General features: G+C 46.2%; 6 protein-coding genes across 13 annotated transcripts; 4 read left to right on the top strand and 2 right to left on the bottom strand.

Moving 5' to 3' along the window:
* The first annotated feature begins 169 nt into the window (after nt 1–169).
* On the top strand, nt 170–5460 carry CngB (Cyclic nucleotide-gated ion channel subunit B). The gene is made up of 6 exons (XM_015185019.2): nt 170–915; nt 1292–1397; nt 2068–3720; nt 3777–3926; nt 3989–4418; nt 4476–5460. The coding sequence occupies exons 2-6, from the start codon at nt 1371–1373 to the stop codon at nt 5384–5386; spliced, it is 3171 nt and encodes a 1056-aa protein (XP_015040505.2). The 5' UTR covers nt 170–915; nt 1292–1370; the 3' UTR covers nt 5387–5460.
* Nucleotides 5444–6253, bottom strand: Ppcdc (phosphopantothenoylcysteine decarboxylase). Its single transcript, XM_001361633.4, has 3 exons — nt 6041–6253; nt 5843–5982; nt 5444–5774 (listed from the first exon to the last, which is right to left on the bottom strand). The coding sequence occupies exons 1-3, from the start codon at nt 6213–6215 to the stop codon at nt 5514–5516; spliced, it is 576 nt and encodes a 191-aa protein (XP_001361670.3). The 5' UTR covers nt 6216–6253; the 3' UTR covers nt 5444–5513.
* Nucleotides 6155–6608, bottom strand: LOC6898824 (cytochrome c oxidase assembly protein COX19). The gene has a single exon (XM_002138761.3). It carries the CDS (start codon nt 6492–6494, stop codon nt 6225–6227), a length of 270 nt encoding a protein of 89 aa, XP_002138797.2. The 5' UTR covers nt 6495–6608; the 3' UTR covers nt 6155–6224.
* A 399-nt stretch (nt 6609–7007) lies between these two features.
* Pcf11 (Pcf11 cleavage and polyadenylation factor subunit) lies at nt 7008–17757 on the top strand. Of its 5 annotated transcripts, XM_033378398.1 has the most exons (12): nt 7008–7184; nt 7658–7927; nt 9120–9245; nt 9309–9524; nt 9605–9922; nt 9985–10720; nt 12550–13168; nt 13242–13362; nt 13438–13543; nt 13629–15986; nt 16067–16534; nt 16595–17757. In XM_033378398.1, exons 2-12 carry the CDS (start codon nt 7745–7747, stop codon nt 17371–17373), a joined length of 6030 nt encoding a protein of 2009 aa, XP_033234289.1. In that variant the 5' UTR covers nt 7008–7184; nt 7658–7744; the 3' UTR covers nt 17374–17757. The 5 variants fall into 5 exon arrangements, with proteins under 5 accessions (XP_033234289.1, XP_033234293.1, XP_033234292.1 ...); XM_033378402.1 differs by lacking the exon at nt 7008–7184 and having other exon boundaries at nt 7745–7927; nt 12925–13168; XM_033378401.1 differs by lacking the exon at nt 7008–7184 and having other exon boundaries at nt 7745–7927; nt 12910–13168.
* Nucleotides 17758–17983: 226 nt separating this feature from the next.
* Nucleotides 17984–20141, top strand: U3-55K (U3 small nuclear riboprotein factor 55K). Its single transcript, XM_001361632.4, has 5 exons — nt 17984–18164; nt 18215–19050; nt 19106–19303; nt 19363–19499; nt 19559–20141. The coding sequence occupies exons 1-5, from the start codon at nt 18111–18113 to the stop codon at nt 19795–19797; spliced, it is 1464 nt and encodes a 487-aa protein (XP_001361669.3). The 5' UTR covers nt 17984–18110; the 3' UTR covers nt 19798–20141.
* A 605-nt stretch (nt 20142–20746) lies between these two features.
* vlc (disks large-associated protein 2) lies at nt 20747–24832 on the top strand. Of its 4 annotated transcripts, none has more exons than XM_015185014.2 (5): nt 20747–20884; nt 22111–23357; nt 23427–23523; nt 23588–23742; nt 23801–24409. In XM_015185014.2, exons 2-5 carry the CDS (start codon nt 22269–22271, stop codon nt 24116–24118), a joined length of 1659 nt encoding a protein of 552 aa, XP_015040500.2. In that variant the 5' UTR covers nt 20747–20884; nt 22111–22268; the 3' UTR covers nt 24119–24409. The 4 variants fall into 4 exon arrangements, with proteins under 4 accessions (XP_015040500.2, XP_015040501.2, XP_004444428.3 ...); XM_015185015.2 differs by having other exon boundaries at nt 20750–20879; XM_004444371.3 differs by lacking the exon at nt 20747–20884 and adding an exon at nt 20935–21073.
* The last annotated feature ends 228 nt before the right edge of the window (nt 24833–25060 follow it).

Below are 25060 nucleotides of genomic sequence, written 5' to 3'. Positions count from 1 at the left end.
AACGATGATAAAACACAATTTCCACTCGGAGAACTAGCAAATGTTTTATATATTCTAGGTTTGTACGTATCGATGTATGTACCTATATGTATGTAATTCTTCATCAAGAACCCCCACATCCACACAACCACACAGCCACAGTCTCCCACGCCAGAGGATCTTTGGGGGATACCCCGTACCCCCCTACCATTTGGCCACTTTCGATTGCATCAAAGTTATTTGAATTTCGAATCCATAGATTCGAAGGCAAAAAAGTTATATATACATATATATATGTATACGTTTTAAAATGCCTACATGAGTATATATTTAAATATATGCCTATATATGTATGTATTGTGTAATTTAAAAGAGAAAACAAACAAAACAAAAACAACAAAAATATTACAATTATGTAATTGTAAATGTAGAGCTGAATGGAATATTATTTCAACAAAAAAATATATATAAAGAAATTGTAAAAAAAAATAATCAGTACATTTGTGTTTCTATTTTTTGATTTCCTGAATCGGTGGTTAATAGAGGGGATAGCTTTAACTACGAAAAGTTTTATAAAAGCTTATGAGCTTTTTGGCAACTCCACATATCACGAAGAAAAACATTACGAAAGGTAAGCCAATAATAAAAATAAAGGAAATTCTAAGTAATTTTTGTTTGATAATTGCGAGATATAGATTACAAGATTCCCGCACATTATGATATTTTATATACATATAGGCTTCATTTATAAATGAGCTTAGTTCCACTGTACTTCACGTAGAAGTTCAAAGCGCCTGCGTTGATTTTGTTTGGCCAAGTGCAGGGCATTTCCGTTGTCCAGTTCATCTTTTCCTTCAGCGGCGGCAGGCGACTCTTTGTTTGGGGTCGAGAAGCATCCACAGTAGCCAATCCTTATCCCTGTGGGGCTTTGGGCAAGTGAGTTTCCAAGCAAACATCTGTTCTGAGTGCAATCAGGGAAGTAAGAATTTCAAGAATAATCCGTGCAGAATATCGCAATCCCTGAAAATAGTGTGACTCTACAATTTCCAAATAAATTTAAACCACCTGTTGAAGTGGGTTTGAGTCCCATTCCGGGCAGCAAACGAATGTATTAAGCAAATCGGCAAAGAAAACCAAAAGTTGCAACAGCTGGAAAAATCAATACTGCGTGGCATATGGATAGTGGGGGCTGTAGATAGCAGTCGATGGGGCCTGCTGCACTTCGTTTGCGTGTCATGTCTACTCTATTCAGCAAATAAGTCATACGCCGTGTGCAACACGCAGTTTAGCATGTATCTCTCTCTCCTTTCAGAACTAAGGCAACTGACCCTGAACCCTCCCCTCCCTGCGTTGACACTGAACTTGCTCGGAGCCAAAAACAATCCACCATAATGACCAGCATGGGACGCTTTCGCATGGTAAGCTAAATGTCGTGGATATTTTCGTGCACGCGCGAAGAGGTCAACTTGAGATACTCTGAGGAATCTTGGAAGTTCGAGGAGGTTTTTTATACACTATTGGGGAAGGGTTTTTCCTTCTGAGCCTCAGAAATACAGAAGCTTCATCAGTTATTGGTAGCACATGTCATTTGTTAGGGCTCTCTTTTGAACATAGCAGGAATAACCCTTAAGATACATATGTATCTATAAGATGTTTTCGAATTGTTCAGGTAACTTGGATTATTAGCTTTACTTTTGTATCCGCAATAGAAATTTGTTTCTTTATCCGTGGAAAATATTTGTATCCGTTAGTTACCATTATTGGGTTAACGAAATAAGCTTTAATTTGAGAATTTGTTCAGTAAGGGGCCTATAAACTTTGACCCCAAAGATATTGTGAACCCGCGTCCTTCGCTTATGGCACGCGCTTAAACCAATAACCGACAACTCATAGATAGAGCTATAGATATACTAGATAGATGAGGTATTGATACTGGAAACATTAAAAGTGCGGGCGTCTCGGGGCAATTACCATGCAAGGCACATTCAGCCGAAGCACCGGGAGTTGTTTTTATTGGATGTGCGTGCTGGTTCGCCTTGAGACGAGCTGTTGGCCATCGAATCGACCGAGTGTTCGCTTCATTCACAGCTGAACCAGCGCAGCGAGGAGCTCGAACTGGAGGCGAATGCATCGCTACTGAAGTCATCGCCCAACATTTTGGAGAACTTTTCGTACGACGATTTCCAACTACCGAAGGCACACAAGCACCTCAAGCGGATGGCGACCTCTCCAATGTCCACGCCTACCACCAGCTCCGGCTACGAATCGGGCAGGTCCAAGGAGGTGGCAGAGCCCAAGTTCTGCGACACTCTGGAGCGGCACGCCTTTATGCGGAATGTGATCAACCGGCAGCCGGAGAGCGTGCGCCGCTACTCGAGTCCGGGGGAGAAGGAGGCTCAGGTGCGGCGCAGCCTGGAGGAGATCTCCAAGGACATCAAGGAGATCGAACAGTTTGTTACGGCCACAGAGAAAATGATGCAGCGCGAGAACGAGTTGGAGAAGGAGCAGGTTCAGGTGCAACTCCAAGCGCAGATCCGTCGAAGCGACAAGGAGAACAAGACCCCGAGTCCCGTCAAGCGGATCACCTACAAGATCAATGCCTACAAGGCCCCGCAGCGTCGCCAGCGTCCAAACAGTCCCCGGTTCTATCACTCCCGGCTGTACTTCCGTAACGGTAGAATTGGCTGTGTGGACGCCGCCGAACAGCAGAGCAATATCGGAGCCACCCATGCCCTGGTCAAGCACATACTGAAGCACGAGAAGCCGCTGGTAAGTCCGGACAGTGTGAGACGCATCCTGCAGCCGGACAACTTCGAGATGACGCCCCTTCCAGGGATGGTTCCCATGCCAGTACCCGATCCGGTGGCAGTACAGCGAGCCGAAGAGCTGGCGGCGGCCACGGGACAGGTGGTATTTCCACTGGAGTCGTGTGACCAGCCAGCAGACGAGTCCCACGACATCCAGGAAGAGGACGAAGACGAACAGGACGTGCAGATCTGCTACAACGAGTCGCCGGAGCTGCAGAATGAGGATCACAATGTGAGTCGCCTGCGTTCGCCCTCCATCAACGAGAGCGAGATCGTAGCCGTGTTGGAACCTGAAAAGGATCGGGAGCAGGAGCATCATCGCAAGCCGAGCAGCGCCGGCAGCCTGGATTCGCAGGGCCAGCAGTTCCTACGCGACCAGGTCCGCCACCTGGTGCGACGCTTTACGGCCCGCGCCAACAAGGTCAAGTCCCGGATCGAGCTGCCGCCCACTCCCTCGTCCAGCAACGCCAGCTCGCCCTCGCCTCCGCCGACGGCCCTGCATGCGAGCACCAAGAGCCTGCATCCCTCGCCGGAGCACAAGGTGCGTCTGGTGCCGGCTGGTTCTTCGCCTCATCGCGGACGCCTCTTTGAGGCGGACACTCCTCGCTCCAATGTCTGGCTCTGCTCCAGCCTGTGCGGCGCCAACAACGACGAAAGGACGCTGGATCCACAGGGGAAGATCTACATCTCCTGGCTGTGTGTGGTGTCGCTATCCTTCCTCTACAACGCCTGGGTCATACCGTTGCGCGCCTCATTTCCCTTTCAGACGAAGGAGAACACCAACATCTGGCTGGCCTGCGACTTCTGTGCGGACATCGTCTATCTGCTGGATGTGGTCTTCTTTAAGCACCGAGTTATGTACCTCTTCGAGGGCTTTTGGGTGAAGAACAAGAACCTCACGAGGAAAAACTACATGCGGAAGCTACAGTTTAAGGTGCGTTTTAGTCCCTCCACTCATGCCAAACCCAGTCTCATAGAACTCTTAAACAGTTGGATCTCCTGGCTTTGCTGCCCTTGGAGCTGTTCTACCTGAAGCTGGGAACGGGCGCAGTCTGGTTGCGCTTCCCTCGCTTCTTTAAGATACAAAGCTTCTGGGAAGTGTTCCGTCTGCTGGATCGGGTGATATCATCGCCGCATTTTGTAAGTTTCCATTTGAATCCTTTTTTTATTCACTTATCTTTGGATGGCTTTTATCCAAATAGGTTCGCGTGGCCAAAACCCTCACCTATATGCTCTATATGATCCACATCACAGCTGCCCTGTACTACGCCTACAGTGACTATCAGGGCTTGGGCAAGAACCGCTGGGTTTTCAGTGGCAAGGGACACCCCTATGTGCGGTGCTTTGCCTTTGCCACCAAGACGGCCACATCGATAGGAAAAAATCCGAAGCCGGAACGCCAGGGGGAGTACGTCTTCATGACGGTAGCCTGGCTGATGGGCGTCTTTGTGTTCGCCCTGCTGATCGGACAGATACGGGACATCATATCCACGGCCACCAGGAACAAGCACGAGTACCGTCAGCTGGAGGACGAGACGCTGGAGTACATGCGACGTTTGAATCTATCCCAAGAGGTGCAGTCAAGGGTCAAGATGTGGTTCCAGTTCACCTGGGAGCAGCAGCGTACTTTGGGTAGGTGAATGCTCCCCCAAAGTGATCCTGCTTTTTGATTCTCTTCTTTCCTCTCAGACGAATCCAATATACTTGATGCGCTGCCCATCAATCTCAAAACAGACATCGCCATCTCCGTACACATTCAGACCCTGTCCAAGGTTCAGCTTTTTGCCGATTGCGAGGAGGCGTTGCTGAGGGATCTGGTGTTGAAACTGCGGGCGGTCACCTTCCTGCCCAAAGACTTTGTCTGCCGCAAAGGGGAGGTCGGCCGCGAGATGTACATTGTAAAGCTGGGCCAAGTCCAGGTAATGGGCGGTCCCAACAGCGACGTGGTTCTGGCCACCCTCACCGAAGGCTCAGTGTTTGGAGAGATCAGCTTGCTGGGCATCAACGGAGCCGATCGTCGCACGGCCGATGTGCGATCCAAGGGCTACTCCAATTTGTTTGTGCTGTCCAAGTCGGACTTGAACGAGGTAATTGCATACTATCCCAACGCGCAGGCAATCCTGAAGAAGCGAGCCCGTCAGCTGATGCGAAAGAATGCAGCCCGGGAACGCGAGGAGGAGCGAGAGCGTGCCCAGAGTGCCCTGCAAGCGGATGTGGTCATTGGCAATCCCAAGACTCCAGAGACACCACCAAAACTTCTCCAGACTGTCATACAGGCTTTGCCGTTTGAATCGCCTGCCGTGGTGCTCATCACACGGGGCTCGAAGCGAATGCGTCGTAAGGGTCAGTCCCTTCAAATGGAGACCATAATGGAGCCGAAGCTTGAGGTAACAGGCGATCCTGAATTGCCAGGACAGAAGAGCGGGAACGGAGAGAATAGGAGCACAAGGACAGGGCGCTGTTCACCAGATTTGCTTTCCTCCATACAGCAGGAACTGAAGTCCAAGCACAAGTTCATCAATCTCACCGACTCGGAGAAGGCTCTGATCAACCACTCGGCCAACAACTCCATGGAGAACATGAAGGTGGTGGATCTGTAAGGCGTGGGCAATTATAAATGTCTAATTGTTGTAACAAAATATTCTGCGATATATAAACATTGTTTGTATAACAATTTGGGCGTTTACTCTCTCCTGTCGCCCGACCTTAATTATAAATATTTAACAATTAGTTGTCCAACCGAAAGGCAGCCACCACCGCTTCAACAATTGTGGGCACTTCTGCCATAGCCCCATTGCCCGTGTCGCCGCACATTAGTTTTTTTGAAATGCAGGGAATCTCCTTATAGCCCCAGCTCACTAGCTTTTCGATCTGCTCCTTTGTGATAGGATGATCATACATGCGCGTATTCATGGCTGGCGCAAAGAGTAGGGGCTTCTCCAGGGCCCAAGCACGCACGACGCACATCACAAGGTTGTCGCAAATCCCCTGCAATAGAAACGCAGATAGGCATGTTTACAGAAGATTACCTGTGAATCTGGTTTAGTTCATCTTACAGTAGCCATTTTGGAGAGAGAATTAGCGCTAAGTGGAGCAATCACCATCAGATCGGCCCACTTTCCCAGTTCAATGTGCAGCACGGGATCGCCGCGGTGGTTCCAACCCAACCACTCATCGCGATTATGGAGAATGGGCACTGAAAAGGCAGGTTACTCAAGGCATAAGCCGGACCACTTATCTTACAAACCACCCACCGTTCTCGGGTATTTGCTCCAGCTCAAAGAAGTGTTTGGCTGCCTCGGTAATAAGGATTTTAAGGTGAAATTTGTACGGCAGCCGTTCATCGGAGAGCTCTGCTATCATTTGCGTTAACTTAATGGTTGCCACGCTACCTGTGGCTGCTATAATCACATTACGTTCTGGTTTCATTGTGGACTACTATTGGTTGTCTTCCTCTGGCGCCGGTTTCTTATCGTGAAAGCCCAACTTTGACCATTCGGTTTTTTCCATAAGATTGTTGTCCATGCGACAAGCAAGATAGTTTTGGGCGTCCTCGCGGCACTGACTCGTGTCCTGGGCGTTACGCCGCAGGCAGCTGGCGTATAGAAGAAATTGCTTCTTGCAGAGGCCCTCGTGATCCAGTGGGAAGGAGCCCTTCTCCGGCGGCGTCGGTATGAACTTCTTCTGGCTGTAGATTTGCGAAGTCATTTGAATTAAGTGAGCTCAAGATCTTATCTTAAATCATTGATGATATATGGCATTTAATTACGAAATAAGAGTATAAATAAACAGAACAGAGTAGCAGAGATATGAGTCGGTATATTTCTGAGGGTCATACACTAACCGCGGTCACACTGCAGCTTAGATACGGTATGTTTACTTTTCGGTATTTTTGAGGTCAAAATTGAACCGACGGTATATTTACGGTATATCGGTATAAAATGGTATATTTGGTCAATGCCATCAATATTAAATTTAATTTTCAACGTTATATAGAAATTCGATAAAAGCATGTATTTAGAATTGGCCAGTCAAGTACAAAATTGATTCATCAATCGAATAAAATTATGTGGGCATAGCAAAATGTTTTATATAGCTAATAATGTTCCACGGAATATCAAAATGTATCAAATAATAGAACTTGACTTCGTCAGTATATTTACGGTATATTTTAAACATGAGGCGGTATGTTTCGGTATATTTCTGAGGGTCGGACGGTATATTTTATCGATAAATCCGCGGTCACACTGTATGACACACACTCGTAAAAAAAATACATCGCAGTTTGTTACGTGAGAGTTTTCAACGATTAATTTTGATATTTTGAAGTGATTTAATTTAATTTTCAATTCACGAAAGTGTCTTTAACTGATTGTACAAATGTATTAATAACAAAAGGTATGTCTATGTGAACGCTATAAGCATTAAAACTTGGTTTGAAAACTGTGAAAAACGCGTGTGCATGTGTTGGTAATATAAACGTGGCTTTGTCTGCGAAAATTTTTCGAAAAGACACTTAAACATAAACGCTGTGTGCAAAACTATTGAAAACTGCTGTGCTGAACGTCAAGACAATAAAGTGAAAAGAAGTTTGGGTGATAAAATATTCCTCAAACGTTGGCAGGATGCAATTTGCAAATTGCAGCCTTCGAGGCAATGTGTCTGATGGACGCCATATTGAATTTTGTTGGCATGTATGTGGGTGTATTTGTGGTTTGTTTTCAGACGCGCGTGATTGTTTACCTTGCCGCTGCACCATGAACCTCTCTCCCCATCCCTTATCGTTTTGATATAAATTAAATGCTGTTGCCTAGCAAATTGAATACTGTTGCCTGGCTGGTACTAACCAACATTTTTCTTTCTCCCTTTAGCGTTCTCCTAACAACTGCGTGTTTCTTCTAAACATAAATTTGATCAATAACCTAGTAGAGGATTGCCACCTAGGAAGGAAGGGCAAGATGGATCAATTATTTCAGTCATACCGCGATGATGAGCGACGTATTGGTGAGGAGTATCTGTCGAGTCTACAGGACTTGAACTGCAATAGCAAACCGCTCATCAACATGCTCACAATGCTGGCGGAGGAGAACATTAACTATGCCCACGTCATAGTCCGCGTGGTGGAGTACTACATCAGCCAGGTTAACATAACACGCATATTTATTTCAACCAAGACACCCAACCAAATCACACCAAACAGTGACTAGTAAGCCCCCGTCGTCGTACTCGGCAGCTGGCTGTGACGAGAACAGTGAATCTCCATTTCGATATGTGATAGGAACTTTGGTTACTCTTTCTCTCTCTCTCTCTCTCTATAAACCCTCTTGATCTGTTTGTCTTTTTCCAAAGGAATCCAACGAAGGACAGCAGCCTCCTTTTGTATATTTTGAAATGTGATCATTTTCTCTGGGCTTTCGTTGGTGTCCTTTGGAAATAGGCATATCAGATCCCCTATAGCCCTAGTTAGGTTCTATATCTTAATATTTATCACATAATTTGGGTTTTAAGCCGCGACTGATTTTATCCTCTACAAAGGTAAGAAGTTTGATTTCCTCTTCTATTTTACTTTCTTTCAACTTTTGATCGCAGAGTTTAAAGCTTACAAAAGAACAAAAGAAACAAAAAACAAAAAAAAACATCAAGTAAACTGAAAAATGCAATAAAAACAGAAAATACTTAAACAATCGTCATCAAGTTGTCTTTTATTTTATACAAAAACGTTTACTGCTTCTAAAATATTCCATGAAAGAAAAATGCAGCAATTTTTGTTATTGCGAAATGAAGAAAACGCACTCTTCGGTAAAAGTAAACCAGACGCTAAACGGAAATACTTCAGCCCTGTAGTACCTTGCTTATGTTCGTATCTAATCCTAAAGAAAATCTACTTTGAATCATAAACGTGTAGAAAAAGAACATTTTCCAAACACATCTCTCACCAAACACCGGGGGAAAAGGACATACAAACAGTCGTAACAAATTCATTTGCTCGAACCCATGTAATCGCATTGGTAAAAAAATAACACAAAAATTCATCAGCCGCTCACTCGGATACCTAGAGATTGTTCAGTCCCCTGTTCTACGAGTCTCATACTGGATTGTACAGATCCCTCCCTTTGTCTGGCTTTGTGCAGATTTAACTTGTGCCCAGATGCCGCCGCTGCCGTTGATGATGTCGCCGATGGAAGATATTTGATGTTTGGTCTGTCTGTCCGTCTGTCGGTCCCCCACTTCTCTCTTACTCTCTCTTTGCCCCTCTGTCTGACTGACTGCTAGCGACGTTCTGTAGAAACTTATTGTTCTATATTCTTACCTATTTTACCAAACTTTAAACAGGTGCCGCCCGAGTTTAAATTGCCCATACTATATTTAATTGATTCGATAATTAAGAATGTGAGAAGCAGCTACGTGCAGTTGTTCGCACAATGTATAGTCAACATATTCCTCAACGCGTTTGAATCGGTAAGTCATCCATCTCACTCAAGTGTTTACCTTTCGCTGGCATTAACCAACTTTACCTTGTAGGTGCAGCACTCCCAGTCGCAGTTGCTGGAGAAGGTGCGCGAACGGATGTATGCCCTGCGACAGACCTGGAACGAGGTATTCCCACCTTCCAAGATGTATGCCCTAGACGTAAAGGTGAAGCGTCTTGATAATAACTGGCCCATTACGGCCAAGAACCCCACCAACAAAATACATGTTAATCCCGCCATTCATGTTAATCCGGACTTTCTCAAAACGGTAAGCAGTCTGCTGGCAATTGTCTCTCCTCATCGCAAATAGATTGGCTAACGTTGTTCCTTCTTGGTACTCGCGCACAGGGTTTGGTTCCTGGGATGCCGGTTAACTCCACACTGCCCAGCGACATGGAGGAGATACTCCAGGCTAAGACCCGCGAGCTTCTGGAGCTCAAGAAACGCAAACTGGAGCTTGAGCTGGAGCAAACCAAGAAGCATTTAGAGGAGCAAGAGCGTCAGCTGAACCAGGCGACGGATGCTATTGCTGTTGCACCCAATGTCGCTATGCCAGCGCCAGCCGCTTCTGTTGCTGCTCTTCGTCCACCTATTATGGATCCAGTCGTTCGAAATTCTCGTAACGCTGGGAATCCTGGGATACCAAACACGCCAGCTGCGCAACAGGTAATCCAAAAGGCATAGAGCATTAACATTGATCAAAGCTAACATGGTTTTTCCGCACACAGCCCTTTTCCGCGAAGTCAAGGGTTAATCCAGTCAATCCGGCTCTACTGAACTCTGTGCGTCAGCGGGATCCACGTTTGGCGCGGCAAATGCAATCTCAGGTGGAGGCGGCTCCCTCGCGATCCTCTGATCCCCGTCTGGAGGGAAAATCCTCCTCATCTTCGCATAAATCTAGTCGATCGCGCAGCAAGTCACCGGTACGCAACAGCAGCCGCTCTACCAAGAGCAACAATGGCAGTAGCTCCCATTCAAACAGCTCATCGAATCGCAAGCGCAGCGAATCAAAGAGCTCAACATCTTCATCGGGCTCTGATGCACGACACAAAAGTGGAGGTGGCGCTAGCAGTAGCTCCTCGACACTATCGCCTGCCAAACGCACATCTAAACCATCGGCAAAGGAGCATTCCGACCGACATGACCGAAATGGATCACCGTCAAATTCGAAGCGTAAAAGCACCTCTCCAACCACCTCGCCATCGAAATCTAAGCGTAATGCTGCACACAAATCGTCATCGTCCATGCGCGGAAAGTCGTCCTCGACCCGATCACGCAGTCGCTCGCCCATCTTCATGGACGTTGACCTGCGCAGCGGTGGTGGAAAGTCTCCCGAACAGAAAACAGCAGCTCCAGAATCCCTATCTCAAGTGGCAGCAGCAGCATCAGCATCATCCTCAGCCTCAGCATTAGCAGCGGCAGTAGCAGCAAAAGTGACAATCATCACGAATGATTTAGAGAAACGTAAGAAACAACTTTTAATTCTAATCTCACATTTGTTAGCCAACAAGCAAGTCGACCTCGAAGCTCATGGCCGTACGGGCAAAGTAGTTGAGAAAGCTGAAATTACAAACCAAATTGGCGGCACTCTCTGGCTTAGGCAGGTGGAATGGCGGGCTCTTGTGGGCGTGTGTTGTTGACCCATCGTAAGGTTTTTTTGCTCTACCTGTCTACCTTCCTCCCGCAACCCAAGCTGTGAAAGCTGTGATAAATTGTGATATTCATCCTAAAGACGATACCTCAAGACGGAAAGTTCATCACGTTTTAGCTAGTCATTTATTTGAAAGATCATAGTATTATTTTGAATTTAAGATCTTGCTAATTTATCTAGAACTGCAGCTTGGTTTCCGTGTTTCGGGCATAGTTCCAAAGTCTGTGGAATATCTAGGTCCAGGTGCACACCACTGATCTAGAGTAAAAGTAAAAGTTTCCCAGGAAATGGCAAAAGTTAAACGTTAAACGAATTATATTGGAGTAGAGTTCTTGTGGATTTATCCAAGAAAATGACAAAGATCAAACGAGATGAACTTTCCTTGGTCGTGTCCTCGTCTGCCCTTCGTTCAGAATAGAGGATCGTTACACTGCGCATCCCTTCATAATTTTGTTTAAATCTTCCTCTATACGAGCATACCCGAACTTGTTCGGCTCCTTCGTTCCTTCGTTGTTTTCTGGTCCATTTTTTTGGTGGGGAATAGAACGAACGCAGCCTGCCCACATATGATCTCACTTAGTATATTTATGGAATTTTTGTTTTTAATAATTAAGAGTGCTATCAAAAAAGAACCCTAGCAAAAACAAAACCAAAACCTTTTGAAAATCAAATCAAATCGTAAACTGTAAATAAAATGTGTTTGAAAACCTTTTGCATTCCCAGTTGTTTTAATTGATGCAAAACGTAGCCAGGGTGCCGCCTTTTGTTGTGATTTGTAGTTTATTTATACAAAACCAAAAAAAGCACAAAACTAAATTGAAAGCAAAAAAAAAAAAACAGAACAAAAGAAAACAAATAATGATAACTGTCAAGTAATTTTTGTACTTAAACCGCCTATTGATAAAACATTGATTGATTTAGATGAAAGAGAAACTAAAATAAAATAAAGACTGCAGTTTTAATTTGTTGTGAACACAACCCGTGTAAATCCAAAGCGAACATAAAATACTAATTTATAAACATTGGAGTATCGACAAGCGAGACCTACTTACATACTTATATTACATATCATATTTATTTTATAATTGTTTGAAGCGTAATTTTGTAGTTGGCTTCCCTATATGTATTGTATATGCGAGCCAGCCAGCAGAGCAGCTAGTTGTATTTTGTATTTCTACTATTTGTACATCTATCTTATTTTTGTATTTGTAGAACGGCACTTTTACCCTTTACCTTCCCTCCCCCTAGTATTTATACCATTTGAATCCCACCTATTATGATTTTTTTTTTTTAATAGTCTAACCTAACATTGCGCCTCATTGCTTCCACAAACGGAGCCCCCAGCCCCGTGGAACTGCACTTGCACTCTACGATTTTGTTGCATTATTTAATTAAATTTCTAACTAGCCTGGCTGTTGTGCCTGATGGTGATTGAAGGCCAAGGCCTGCGCCTGGTCCTCTCTTCTCTGTATGATTTTTTCATTATGATTTTCTCATATTTGGTGCTCGCTCAGATTTAATTTGCTTAGCACATCTTCTGCTTTTATTTCCATTTTACTTTGGTCGTTCTCTTGCTTCCATCTCATTCTCCCCTCTCCGTAAGAACAAAAATGTGTGCCCAAAAGCAAAATCAATTTTCTAGATACATTTCAAATACTTGAACCAGGCCCTCCAGCTCCTGCAGCTTCAAGTCCACCGATTATGGTGGCATCCAGTATGGACATTGACTTGAGGCGGCCCCAGACGCCGCCTCCGCCAGCATTCGCCATAGCCAAAACCAAACCACTCGACCAGAGCAACAGCAGCAGCACCGCCAACACGACCACAACAACATTCACATCCAACAACAACAGCATCAGCATCAGCAGCACAACAAAAATTGCTAGTAGCGCCTCCAACGCATCATCGCCATCATCTACTAGTACTACGTCTTCTTCAAAATTGCCCGCAAAAGTGTCGTTCAAAATACAAAAACAGTTTAATAAATTAGATAAATCTACAGCGAATTTATCAACAGCATTACTGCTAAGCCCATCAACATCAGCATCAGCATCTGCATTAGCCGCCGCATCCGCACCACTAGTCAATCAGAGCTCGCCGCAGGGTAATGTATCGGAGACACTGCAGCAATCCATCAATAAACTGCTGCAGGTACAAGGCATCACTGGGGAGAAGCGTTCCGCAGATTCGCTACCCCCAGAGATCGACGGGGATGAGCAGCCACCGCAGCAGAAACGCAGCAAATCAACTAAACTGGACGCGTGAGTGATCTGATATTTTAGAAGTACTTGGTTAACCGTGGCAGCTCATTAATAACTCCCATATTCCCCTTAGTCTCTTCGGCAGCGAGGATGTTGATCTGCGTCGCGAGATTCCCGCTGTGGTAAAGCCTGGAAGTGCAAATGCAGTCATCGTGGTGGAAGACGACTCAATGGACAACTGTGATGTGGAAAAGGTACATTTCGAGACGGAGCTCCGTTTGGTTTTGTGAAACCATTTTACATTGCCTTTTTTTTGTTGTTTTCTGTAGCCACAATCCAAAACAAATTCGCAGCTCAAGAGGCCATCACTCGATGAGCTGCGCGCCAAGCTGGCCAAGTCTGCGCGTCTCCACAACAAGCTATCCGGTAAGTCCGGTAAGTAGACATCACACCACCCGCCCCCCTGCACACCGAACAACAACAGCTAACTAATGAACTAATGAATCTCTCATCCCTTCAGACAAAGTCAGAGATCAGTCTGTGGTGCAGCGTCTCAAGCAGCTGGCCGAGCTGAAGGCCAACGATGATTCGCAGGAGGCGCACGACGAGAAGATGCGCACGATCCTCAGCCAGGCTCAGGAGATGTACGAGAACCACAATATGAACCAAGAGCAGTACAAGGACCTGGTCCAGAAGGTTGTGGCCATTAACGAGAACAGCAAGATGAAGGAGTCCCGTCGCCGACCTGACGGTGCGGAAGTGGAGCGTAATGCAGCCCGAGATGCTGTTCTGCGCAAGCGGATACCCAAGCTCAAGAGCAACGAGAATCATTCCTCTGGCTCGCCACGCAGCGACGGCTCCCCTAGATATGAGGATCAGCCAATACAGGGATCGACATCCACCGAAAAGCCGACGCAAAATAAACGGGAGAAGTCCAAGAGAGAGAACAAGAGACGAAAGCCCAGCAAATGGGGTGAACAGGTGGATCCTGCGGCTGCTCAAAGGGCCGCCTGGCAGTTGGCCAATGTCAATAACAACAACAACAACAACAATAACAATAATAAGAGATGTGGAGCTGGAGGAGCGGGTGGTTCGCTTCCTGTTGTACCACCCGGGTTCCGGGGAATGCCCTGGCAACAGCCGCCTGCGATTGTGATGCCACAAACGATCGTCCCGCCACCACCACAGCCGCCCTCGATGATGGGTCTGCCACCAGTTCCGCCCGTAACAATGACCAAGGCCATCAATTCGCTGGACAACCCCATGGCGGATGTGGTGCGCAGCATCACCATCGATGGCGGATCCAAAGAGATTCGCTTCTACAACCAGGTGGCCATCATATTTATGGATGGCGACGAGCCGCACGAGATTGGCTTCCAGCATGGCCAGCGCGTGATCATGATCGATCACAATGAGCCTCTGCCGCTAAGCTTCAACGACGACTACAAGCCGTTCCATCTAGATGGGGCCCTACATCGCATCCGCTTTGGCTTTCCCTCCCGCGAGCTTTATATCGACGATCATTGGTATGAGATCTACTTTGGTGGACCGCCAGTCTCCCTGCCCATTGGCAACAGCCTGCACGTACTCAAGGCGGAGGGTCCTCCGCCCAATGTGGACATTGGTCGAGTGCGTCGTGACCTGGTGGTTGGCAAAATAAACATGATTGTGGATGCCCATACGATTGTTCCACTCTTCCTGGATGCCAGACAGCAGACCTTCCAGATGGGAGCCGAGCAGCATTCGATACAGTTTGTGGACAGCTTCCAATATGCTCTCCTCGATGGCCAGCTCCAGAAGATCGAATATGGCGGCCTGCCCAAGGGCATGAAGCTGAATGGCGGACGCAGCTGCTTTATCCGATTCGGAACCCTGCCAAAGGGCGTTGTGGCCGGCAAGACGCACGTGGCTGATATGGTCTACATTAAGACAGAAGCTCCGGCAGAGCCACCCCAGCCCCCACCGATGATTGTCCAGCCCCTGCCCGTAGTGGAGCAGCAGCCAGCGGCAGCAGCACATGCACCAGCCGTATCCCTGCCAGCTGCATCCAATGCTCTTGGCAATCTGAATATCAATGATTTGTTCCAAAAGCTCGTCTCGTCTGGAATAATTGGTGGAACCTCTATTCCGGGCATATCGGCTGGCGAATCAACCTCAACCAAAGAAGCGCCCGCAGCTGCCGCTCCAGCTGATGCCCAAGCCACAGCCGCCCCACCGGTGTACGTTTCGCCGCCAACGGAGCCCATCAAACGCATCAACCTACAGAGGCCAGAGACTATCAAGACCCGGCAGTCGGCCGTGGTGGCCACGCTCTACCTGGGCATGCAGTGCAGCAGCTGTGGTGTGCGTTTCCCGCCCGAGCAGACCATTAAGTACAGTCAACATTTAGACTGGCACTTCCGTCAGAACCGACGCGAGCGTGACTCGACCCGCAAGGCCACCTCCAGGCGCTGGTACTATGACCTGAATGACTGGCGGCAGTACGAAGAGATCGAGGATGTGGAAGAGCGGGAGAAGAATTTCCTGGATACACAGGGCCAGCCAGGAGGCCCCGATGCAATCGATGATCTCTCCCAGCAACGATCGCTGGACTCGCCTGTGCCCACCTGCGCAGCCGGTAACGATGATGTGGACCGCTCCTGCGACATGTGCCACGAGAAGTTCGAGCAGTTCTACAACGAGGAGCTGGAGGAATGGCACTTGCGCAGTGCCATTCGCGTCGAGGATAAGATCTACCATCCATTGTGCTATGAGGACTACAAGACTTCGTTGAACCCGCCCGCAGAGCAGAAAGACTCCAAAGATGTGGACATGAACAACACCGATGACAACGCAATGGACACGGTACTTAAGCTGGAGGATGGGGGTAAGGAAGATGGTAAGTTGCATGAGATTTCTGCTGTGCTTTTCTTCTTAGGTTCTTGAGTTCATGGTCTGTCTTCTCTTTTTGGTGAACAGACGCCGCTAAGCCTGCGCCGAGCCTGTTCGATGATGATGACGATGATGTAATTGTGTTGCCCAACGAAGAGCCCAGCGTCACTGAAATTGTTGACGACGATGAAGATGAGTATGTCCCCGCCAATGTGACGCGCGCCGAAATGGGCAACGAATCGGAGGACAAGGTGGACCCCAGCTCTGGCTGCGAGGATGATGTGGCGAAGCAGAAAAGCAGCCAGCAGCCACAGAATGAATCAGCCAACGAGTCTGATGTGGAGATCCAAGAGCCAAACATTCCCTTCACCGATCTGGACACGTATGTGGAGAAGGAGATGGATGATGAAACGCGGTTGGCCCTGCTAAATGTAAAGATCAAAGAGGAGCCCAAGGACGAGTACGATGAGGACGAAGACGATGGCTTCGAAGATGTGGGCACGGTAGTGCCACTGCTGCCGTTGCCCGAGGATGAGATATCCATCAACAGCAGCGGTAAGTGTGTCCAGACAACAGTTATTGAACGCGTTGCTCATACTTTTGGTATCATGTCAGAAACACAAACCCAAACGATTGGATCCTCGCCCTCGCCGGCTACTATAGAGCGACCAGCTTCGGTGGCCTCGCTCACTCTTCCAGCCAACGACGATGAGCTGGAGGCCGCGGACACGGTGGCGACAGTGGCCAACGCGGAAACAGAACTGAATGGAGAGCCGCAGGAGTCGACGCATAACCTGAGCGCAGCAGGACCGGCACCGGCGTTACCTTTGGCTAGCTTAGTTAATAGAATAAAAATAAATATCACTAAGAATACAAGTAGTATAGTAAGTAATAGTGCCTCCAACGGCTCATCAATGGCCGCCACATCGACGCCGGCAGCAGCAACGATGGGATCGGCAGCGGATACGCAAGTCTCGGCTATCAGTGTCATAGGCGGATCCGGAAACTGCAGTTCTCTGGAGACCTCGCAGCAGGTGAATGCAATTCAAACCATTTCCACCATTCCAGTTCTGTGCGGCGGTAACACATTCGTCCCCAAGATTGCAACCAGTGCTCCAGCCAATATCAGTTCCATCTCGGTCATTGGCAGCAGCTACGGCACCAACAGCCGCAACAGCAACTCAATCGCGACCACAACGGCACCAACTTCGGCGATAGTCTCGGCGGGATCATCTTCTGCCGTTGCCCAGAAACCAGTCACACCCCCGCCTGCTGTCGATGCCGATCCGGAGCCGGTGGTTGAACTGAAGCCAGCGTTGCGGAATGTGACGCTCAAACGAACGAAAAAGGTCCAGAATGGCACCGAAACATCGGGCCTCTGCTCGATCATGTAACGCGTGAACACAGATATTCCTATTTCATTTTTTTGCAATTATTTTTACACGTTACTTAGTTTTAGAAAATTATGGAAACGTTCTCCATCGCGGAGCGTTCTTTGTTCTTTGTAGGTACCCATTACGCACTAGGGGCCGAGCTCTCCTTCCCACCAGGAGCTCTAGCCCATACACATTCGTCATCATCAGTTATTGCGGAAAAAACAACGGCAAAATTTAATAAAAAACATTTACAATTTTAAAACTGAATAACATACTTTGTGATAATTTTATAACACAGGAAAACGAATTTCAATACCCTACAAGCGTCACATCAACATGCTTTTCTATCATTGTATATGCTAATTTGAAGGAATAAATAGAAAAACTGAATTAACCAAATTACTTGATAACTTTTCAATCGTATAGTTATTGTTATCCATATTTAAATTATATCCATAAAATATTCTGAATAAAGTATTTCAATTTAATCATAAATAAAAGAGCTATTTGAAATTTTCAATAAATTGCAGTTAAAATTACTTGAGAAATTATATACATAGTGGCACTTATGTTTGAGTGCGCGCCAAAAACAGTGTTGCCTGACCTCAGAAATGGCCACTTTTGAAACAGCTGTTTCTATGTACTAAAAAATCCATACCGCTTTAAAGTATGCACGTGGGCCTATTTCGGCTTTTAAACTAAGTTTTTATAATAAATATATTGAATTAAAGCCCAAGCACTGGTCAGTTATCAAGATGTCATCGTCCTTTTTTCTCAAAGCAGGCGGCAAGGCCAACAAAAAACGGAAGGTAAGACAGAAGCAGCCCAAAAAGAAACGTACCTGTAATGTTTGTAAAAGAATCCCGCAGCAACAAAAGGTAAAGGCGTCAAAACAGCAGCGAAATCGGGGAAATCGGGTTTCCAGAATGCCCGTGCAGAAGGGCCAGTGCCGAAGAAGCAACGCCGTCCCAAGGAAAAGGATGAGGAAATTGAAAGTGATGATGAGGAGTACAACAGTGACCTGGGAGACGGAGGCCACAACACTTTAGCCTTCTCCTCCGACGAGGGCGAGGAGGAGACTGCACAAGATAAACGTCTGCGTCTGGCCAAGCAGTATCTATCGGAGATTGAGAAGCAGGAGTCGGAGCGTGCCGAAGATCGGGAGCTGGGCCAGAGTGTTGAGCAGCGTCTACAGACTGACTACTTGGATAGCGTGGGTAAACTGCGACGGAACATTGCCGGCAACCTGAAAACCAATGATGTGACATGTGTTCTCAAACACAAGCTCCACCACATGCCAATCTGTGCACTGGCTCTCAGTCCAGACGGCAAATTCCTCTATGCCGGAGCCAAGTCTCAGTTCGTCCTGAAATGGTCCACGCAGAATGGAAAGGTCTTGGACAAATGCGATGTTTTGCCACACCGCGAAGAGCCCGAAACTGGCAAGAAGAGACGCTCCCATGTCATAGCCATCTGCCTGTCCACGGACATGAAGTACATGGCTCTGGCCGAGGGCGGTCCTCATATACAAATCTGGTGCCCACAAACGATGAAGCATGTAAAGACACTGAAGGGTCACAGAGATAGCGTTGCAGGCCTGGTCTTTCGAAAAGGAACGCACGACTTGTACTCCGCAGCTAAGGATCGTTCTGTGAAGATTTGGTCGCTGGACGAGATGGCCTATGTGGAGAGTTTGTAAGTTTAAAATAGTGTAAACATGCAAACATTTTTTGAACCGTTTTATCTCCAGATTTGGTCATCAAACAGGAGTCACCAGCATAGATGCCCTGAGTCGAGAGCGAGCCATTACCGCAGGCGGTTCAGATTGTTCCTTGCGCATTTGGAAGATTACAGAAGAATCGCAGCTGATCTATAATGGACACAGGGACAGCATTGAGTGTGTCAAGTTAATGAACGATGAACACTTTGTGTCAGGTGGTGTGGATGGGTAAAATATATAGTAAATATCGCCGACTGATAGATACTAAAATTTCGTAACATTTGCAGTGCTATCAGTTTGTGGAGCGCCCTAAAGAAGAAACCCATTTGCACCACACAGCTGGCCCATGGTGTGGGTGAAAACGGCGTCGCCAACTGGATAACAGCCATTGCTGTGGTGGTCAATACGGATTTAGTGGCAACAGGTTGGATGGATTCTTTAATTTCTATTTCCACCTTCTCTTACGTTCTCTATCATATTCAGGCTCCTGTGATGGCTTTGTGAAACTCTGGCAAACGAATCCAAATGCCCGCAAGTTGCAACAGATTCAAAGCATACCCATAACTGGCTTCATTAATGGCCTTACCTTTAATGCCGATGGCACTAAACTTTATGTGGGCGTCGGGCAGGAGCATCGACTGGGTCGTTGGTGGCGACACAAAGAGGCCAAGAATAATGTAGTTGTAGTTGATATAGTGTTACAAAATGCGACCGGCAAGTAGGTTAACTTCTATGTTTAAGTAAAGTTGTATAGAGAAATATGGATAGAATTCCTAACTTTTTATCAGGCTTTTTCTATCATTTATTAAAACGAATTAAAATCCTGATCAAATGATTGGCCCTAAACAACCCCAACTATCCTTTTCTGAGGAAAAATACACATAATTGAAAAGAGTAGAAAATTATCTGGATATTCTTCGATTTGTATACCAATTGAATGTCTTGAGCGGTAATATCTCGTATATATTTATAAAGAATGGCGGAACTGTTTGGAGGTTTCATGTGATATGGGTTGAGTGGCTAATATGTCGCAATAATTAAAGACCAAAAATCGGTTGTATTTCAATTTTGTTCAGTTATTTTAATGGAGGACATTCAAATCAGAGCTTAAAATAATTTCATCGTCTTTGTAAGTTGAATTTGAAAATGAAAAGAAAATGAAATATAGTCATAGTTAAATATAGCTGGTGCTCAAATTTTGTGGGATCTTTTCGTGGTGGCATTTTTCATCGCAGCAATGTCACTATATTCCTACGCGCTTTCCCCCTTATTTTTTAAACCTTATTTTAGACACAATTCAACAAAAGGGAAAAGTAAAGTAAAAGTAGCTAATCTCATAGAAAATTAAATCATCAATCGAATGAAAATTGCGTTCAGGTTGAGGGTCCTGCATAGCTACATATATCAAATCGAATATCAAAATCGACGAATTTGACTTGATCATGGCCAGAGAACAATTAACCCATTGTCGACCAGTGGGTATTAAAATACACTCCACGAAAATAATTAACCTTTAAGAGGTGAGAGATATGGTGAGGTTTTTGTAATTAATGAGGAAGGATAGGAAGGAAAATTTACAAAAATATTTTATTTCGCAGTTTAGCTCAAGGAAACACAGTGGAAACACTGTTTAAATAGAGGGGGGCAAAGTGGGCTAAGTTCGGGTCGGACGGGCATACTTTATTAACCAATCCGCGGTCACACTGTACGAAAGTGTTTTCATCCGCAATTTTCCATATTTTTCCAATAAATTCAACTGGAGGGAATTGACTTCTACACCAGGAGCTTCCACTGCGTTGGCTTTGTAAGGTCATTATAATACATATTAGCGACTAAAATAGAACATATTGCGTGTGAGTGCTCCGTCTGTCTCATTTTTGTTTCTGTCGCCTTGTGTTGGTTGCAAACTCCAAATACCAGGCGACATCATCATCGTCATGTTTTCTGTTGCGTTCGCCTTTCCCGTCTTCTCCGTTGTGCCGGATTATAAATAGTTGTGTGAGTATGTCCGTTGTATGTACATTACTCCGTCTGCGTCTGTGTCGGTTTGAGGCCGAGTTGATTTTCGGTGCCAATTATTAGTTCAGTTCCAACAACAAGACAACGGAACGGAGTGTCGAAGCAACGGCAAAAAGTTAGCAAAGCGGAACTGGAATTGTAGATGACAGTGCCGTTAGAGCTGCTCCCATCTTCTAAGCTGTCGATCGCGGCAGCAACGCAACAATGTGTGCATGCATACATCCATACGTTCATATGGACGGCACGAAACTGGAGAGCAGCTAAACCAAGAGTCGTTTCCATTGATCTTCAGCTTGATATTGTTGCCCTCGAGACCCCAACACAGTCACAGCTCGGTCATTTGTCGCAGCAGTCTGGTGCCCAAAAAGAGCGATCGCAACGATCAGTAGTCCGTCGAGTTTCCGCTTTGCATAAATGGCAAATAATTGCCACCGCCCTCGTTCGCGGTGCCCGGGCTGTGTCTCGGCCAACCACCAACACCAACCAAGTGCTTGTGCTTTGTTTCAACGATTACACAAATAATTGCATTTCTCTTCGGGGCGTAGCGCTGTTCCGAGTGCACAGCTCAGTAAATTAGAAATGGGCGTTAATTTGGTTGTGAGCAAGATAGCGAGCGTTTGCCTGGTCTGTGTAGCCCGGCTTCCGGAAGTCAATCTGTTATATTATTCCCCACAAATTTTAGAATTGTGAAGGCTCCCACAGTACACAGATTCCATAACTCAAAGCCAAAGTTCCCATGGATCGCAGCTTGGACTCCATTGGCAGCTGTTCACTCGATGTAGATGCGGACTCTTCCGATATATCAGGTATATGGTATATGATATGTGGGTTGCTGCCGAACCTAACCTCAATCAGAATGCTGCCTCGAATTTATTTATTGGTTTTCCTTTTGTTTTGCGTTTCAACTACTTCTGCCTGCTCTTTGCTGTATTTTTTGTTCCTTTGCTTGCGTTCGTTCGCGACTTGATTGGCCAAAAGAGACTAACTCTGAATCTTTTTTCTATGACATATTGCAGATACCAGTGGCAGCCTAAACTTTCCAACGCCGCTTTCTGTGAAGGACATAACACGCGAGTTCACAGCTAACCTTCGTGAACGCTGCATTCTGCGATCGCCGCAGCAGTTACAGTACACTACGACCGCCTTTGTAGATCCCGGGACGGGCTTGGTGCGTATGGTGCTGTCACCTGTTGCCGTCGAACCCGCCAATGAGCCGAACGCTGCAGGCGTCGATGTTGACATCGATGCTTGCGCTGAAGCCTCTTCCATTGTCACCGCCACCGCCACCGCCGCAGCTGAGAAAAAGCCTAGCTACTTGAACTTGGCCTGCAGCGTCAACGGATACTCCAATCTAACCACCTACGACTCGAAGATTCGTCAAGACATAAATAAGTCGCGTGAGGTCTCGCCCATCCGCCCCTCCACCAGTAGTCTGCAGTATTGCAAGCGCAATAATTCCCTGGCGGCCCCAGTTCTCAATAGCATGCCGCTCATCACTCAGCCCTGCACGCCCAGCAAGTACAGCCTGGTCGAGGCGAGCAACAATAATAAGGGGCACGGTCCGGAGAATGGAGCAGATTCTGGTATCGCCCAATGTAATGGCAGTGCCAATGGAAGCAGCAGTGGTACGAATGGCTCAACTAGCAGCTTCATAAAGTCGCGTGTTGAGCGCCTATACGGCGCGAGTGCTTTGACCCAAGGATTCTACAGCCCCAAGAAACATGGCCGGGCCAATTCACCATCTTCAGCGTGGACGTCAAAATATCAGCTTGAAGTGGAGTGCCCGCAAAACTCAGAGTTGGCGCGAAAATTTAAACAGCTTTCTCCCAGCAAGGACTACGGAGAATTCCGGAAAAAGCTGCACAATAATTGCTCCCAGGCTGTATCGCCGAGACAGATAGAGCCTTTGTCAGGCAAAAACGGTGAAGTGGACTTGCCTGTATTCAGGCACCTAAGTCATGAGTTCCGTGCCCAGTTACCCACGGTATCGCCGAAGCGAAGTGTACCTCGGTCCTTAGGTGCCTCAGAGGTGAATCTGGCCACAGAGGAACCACTGTCGGCACCAGCTCCAATCGATGTTGTTGACCACGAGCCCGTAAAATTTGCCCAATTGGATTCTGAGCAGTATATTGGGATCACCAAAATTATTACAGCCCCCCAAATGGAAAAGGATGGAAATCATTTTCTTAAAATACTCAAAGGCGAACAGGATCGTCTGTTAGCGCTGGCCGCTCTTGCTGAAAAGTACATAGATGCCTTGGCTGTAAGAGACCTACCTGATATTTAATGGAGTTGTTCGTTTGTTAACAATATGAAATATAAATTTCCGCAGAATAATCCTGATATCACAGAGGACACCTTTGGATTGCTACGGGCTGCCTCTGGGAAGGCCCGTCTTCTGGCCTCGAAGAAAATGAAACAATTTGAGGGTGCGTGATCAACAGCTACTTACTCATTAGTGTACAATTAATTTCGCTTATTTCTGGTTTACAGGCCTATGTCACAACAATTTAAATCCCTCTCCAGAGGATGCGTTCCCCACAACAGTCGACGACTTGCAAGGATTCTGGGACATGGTTTATTTACAGGTGACCCAGGTTGATTCCATATTTGCCGATATTGATCAGCTTAAAATGAATGATTGGAAGGTGGGTACTAAAAAATGAGCATCTTATTCACTATAACCATTTGTGTGGGTTATTCCAGGCCACAGCTGAACCGCCCGCGGTGGAGACGGTGTCTAAAACGATAAAATCGACGAAAACGGGACTTTTTAAAGCGAAAACTGCCGGATCGACAAAAATCGCGAGTGCGAATGGATCGAAATCCACTGCTGCGAATTCGATAGCAGCACTGCGACGAGAAGCCCAGAGGAAGCAATTACTGGAGATGAAGCGTCAGCGCCGTGAGGCCATGGCCGCTGTGACAAATAGTCCAACTGCCTGTGATGACGCCGCAGGGCAGCAGGGGGAAGGAATTGGCGGGGATAGTTCTGCCTTTTTGGGCGTCAAGAACAGCAGCTAAATAGTGCTCATTGCAACCGGCAATACATGCTCTCTAGGTATAAATGTATTTAATCTTAACACACTTAACACTCACAAATGTAAACCACACCCATACTCGTACACACAAACATAACAAGAACATACTACATATGCTTAGAAATTCCTAGTTGAATTAATCCTTAACTAGTCCCAACTAAAATGCACATAGTGAAGCTGGACTGCTTAACCATAGAGCTGTTACATCTGTGTTTTACAAAGTGTCACAAACGTAGAGACCAAAAGCAGGGTCGATAGAGCGAGCGCAACATCATCGATAGCGAAGTTGAAGGATTTTTAGCGCCTTGAATTGTTTATAAAATTTGCCTTATCTGCGCTCGTTAAGCAACTTAGCTCTACGCATTCTAAGCTACTTGAAATTGTTCATGACAGTTATAAAAGACATTTCTTCTTGTGTTATAACACAAGAAATAAGTACAAAAAAAAAAACAAAAAAAAAACGCTAACAAACCCCTTGTATTAGAAAAATCGATCTTTTATATTAATTATTTGAATGTAACGAATCTAAATTATACACGCATATATATTTTTCTGGCATATTAACAGCTGCATGAACTGAGATTGATTATTCTAGTTGTGAAGTTGTGAAGTGAAGCTGCAAGTAAGAAAGCACTCTCAATCTCACTCTCAATTAAGTTGTAATGTTTTGTAATAAATTATTTTTCACATGTGGTAACAAATTGTTTTCTCATTGCTGTGATTTAATCTCTAGTTTAAAAATGTGTTGGATTTTGAGCCCATAGATAAGGGTAAAGATGGGTATTCCAATTGTTCAATACCAGATGATCAGCTTTATTACCTTTATCCCTGAGCCTATTGTAGCACCGAATCGATGAGTGGACCAGAAAAAGCATTGACTCTGCATAGTCCGGTCGCAGTAGCATGGATTACTGAATATATAACT

Source organism: Drosophila pseudoobscura, chromosome 3, assembly GCF_009870125.1.
Source record: "Drosophila pseudoobscura strain MV-25-SWS-2005 chromosome 3, UCI_Dpse_MV25, whole genome shotgun sequence".
In the NCBI taxonomy this organism is placed as follows: domain Eukaryota; kingdom Metazoa; phylum Arthropoda; class Insecta; order Diptera; family Drosophilidae; genus Drosophila; species Drosophila pseudoobscura.
Note: the sequence above shows the minus strand (reverse complement) of the source record. Positions and strands in the feature narration are given on the sequence as shown.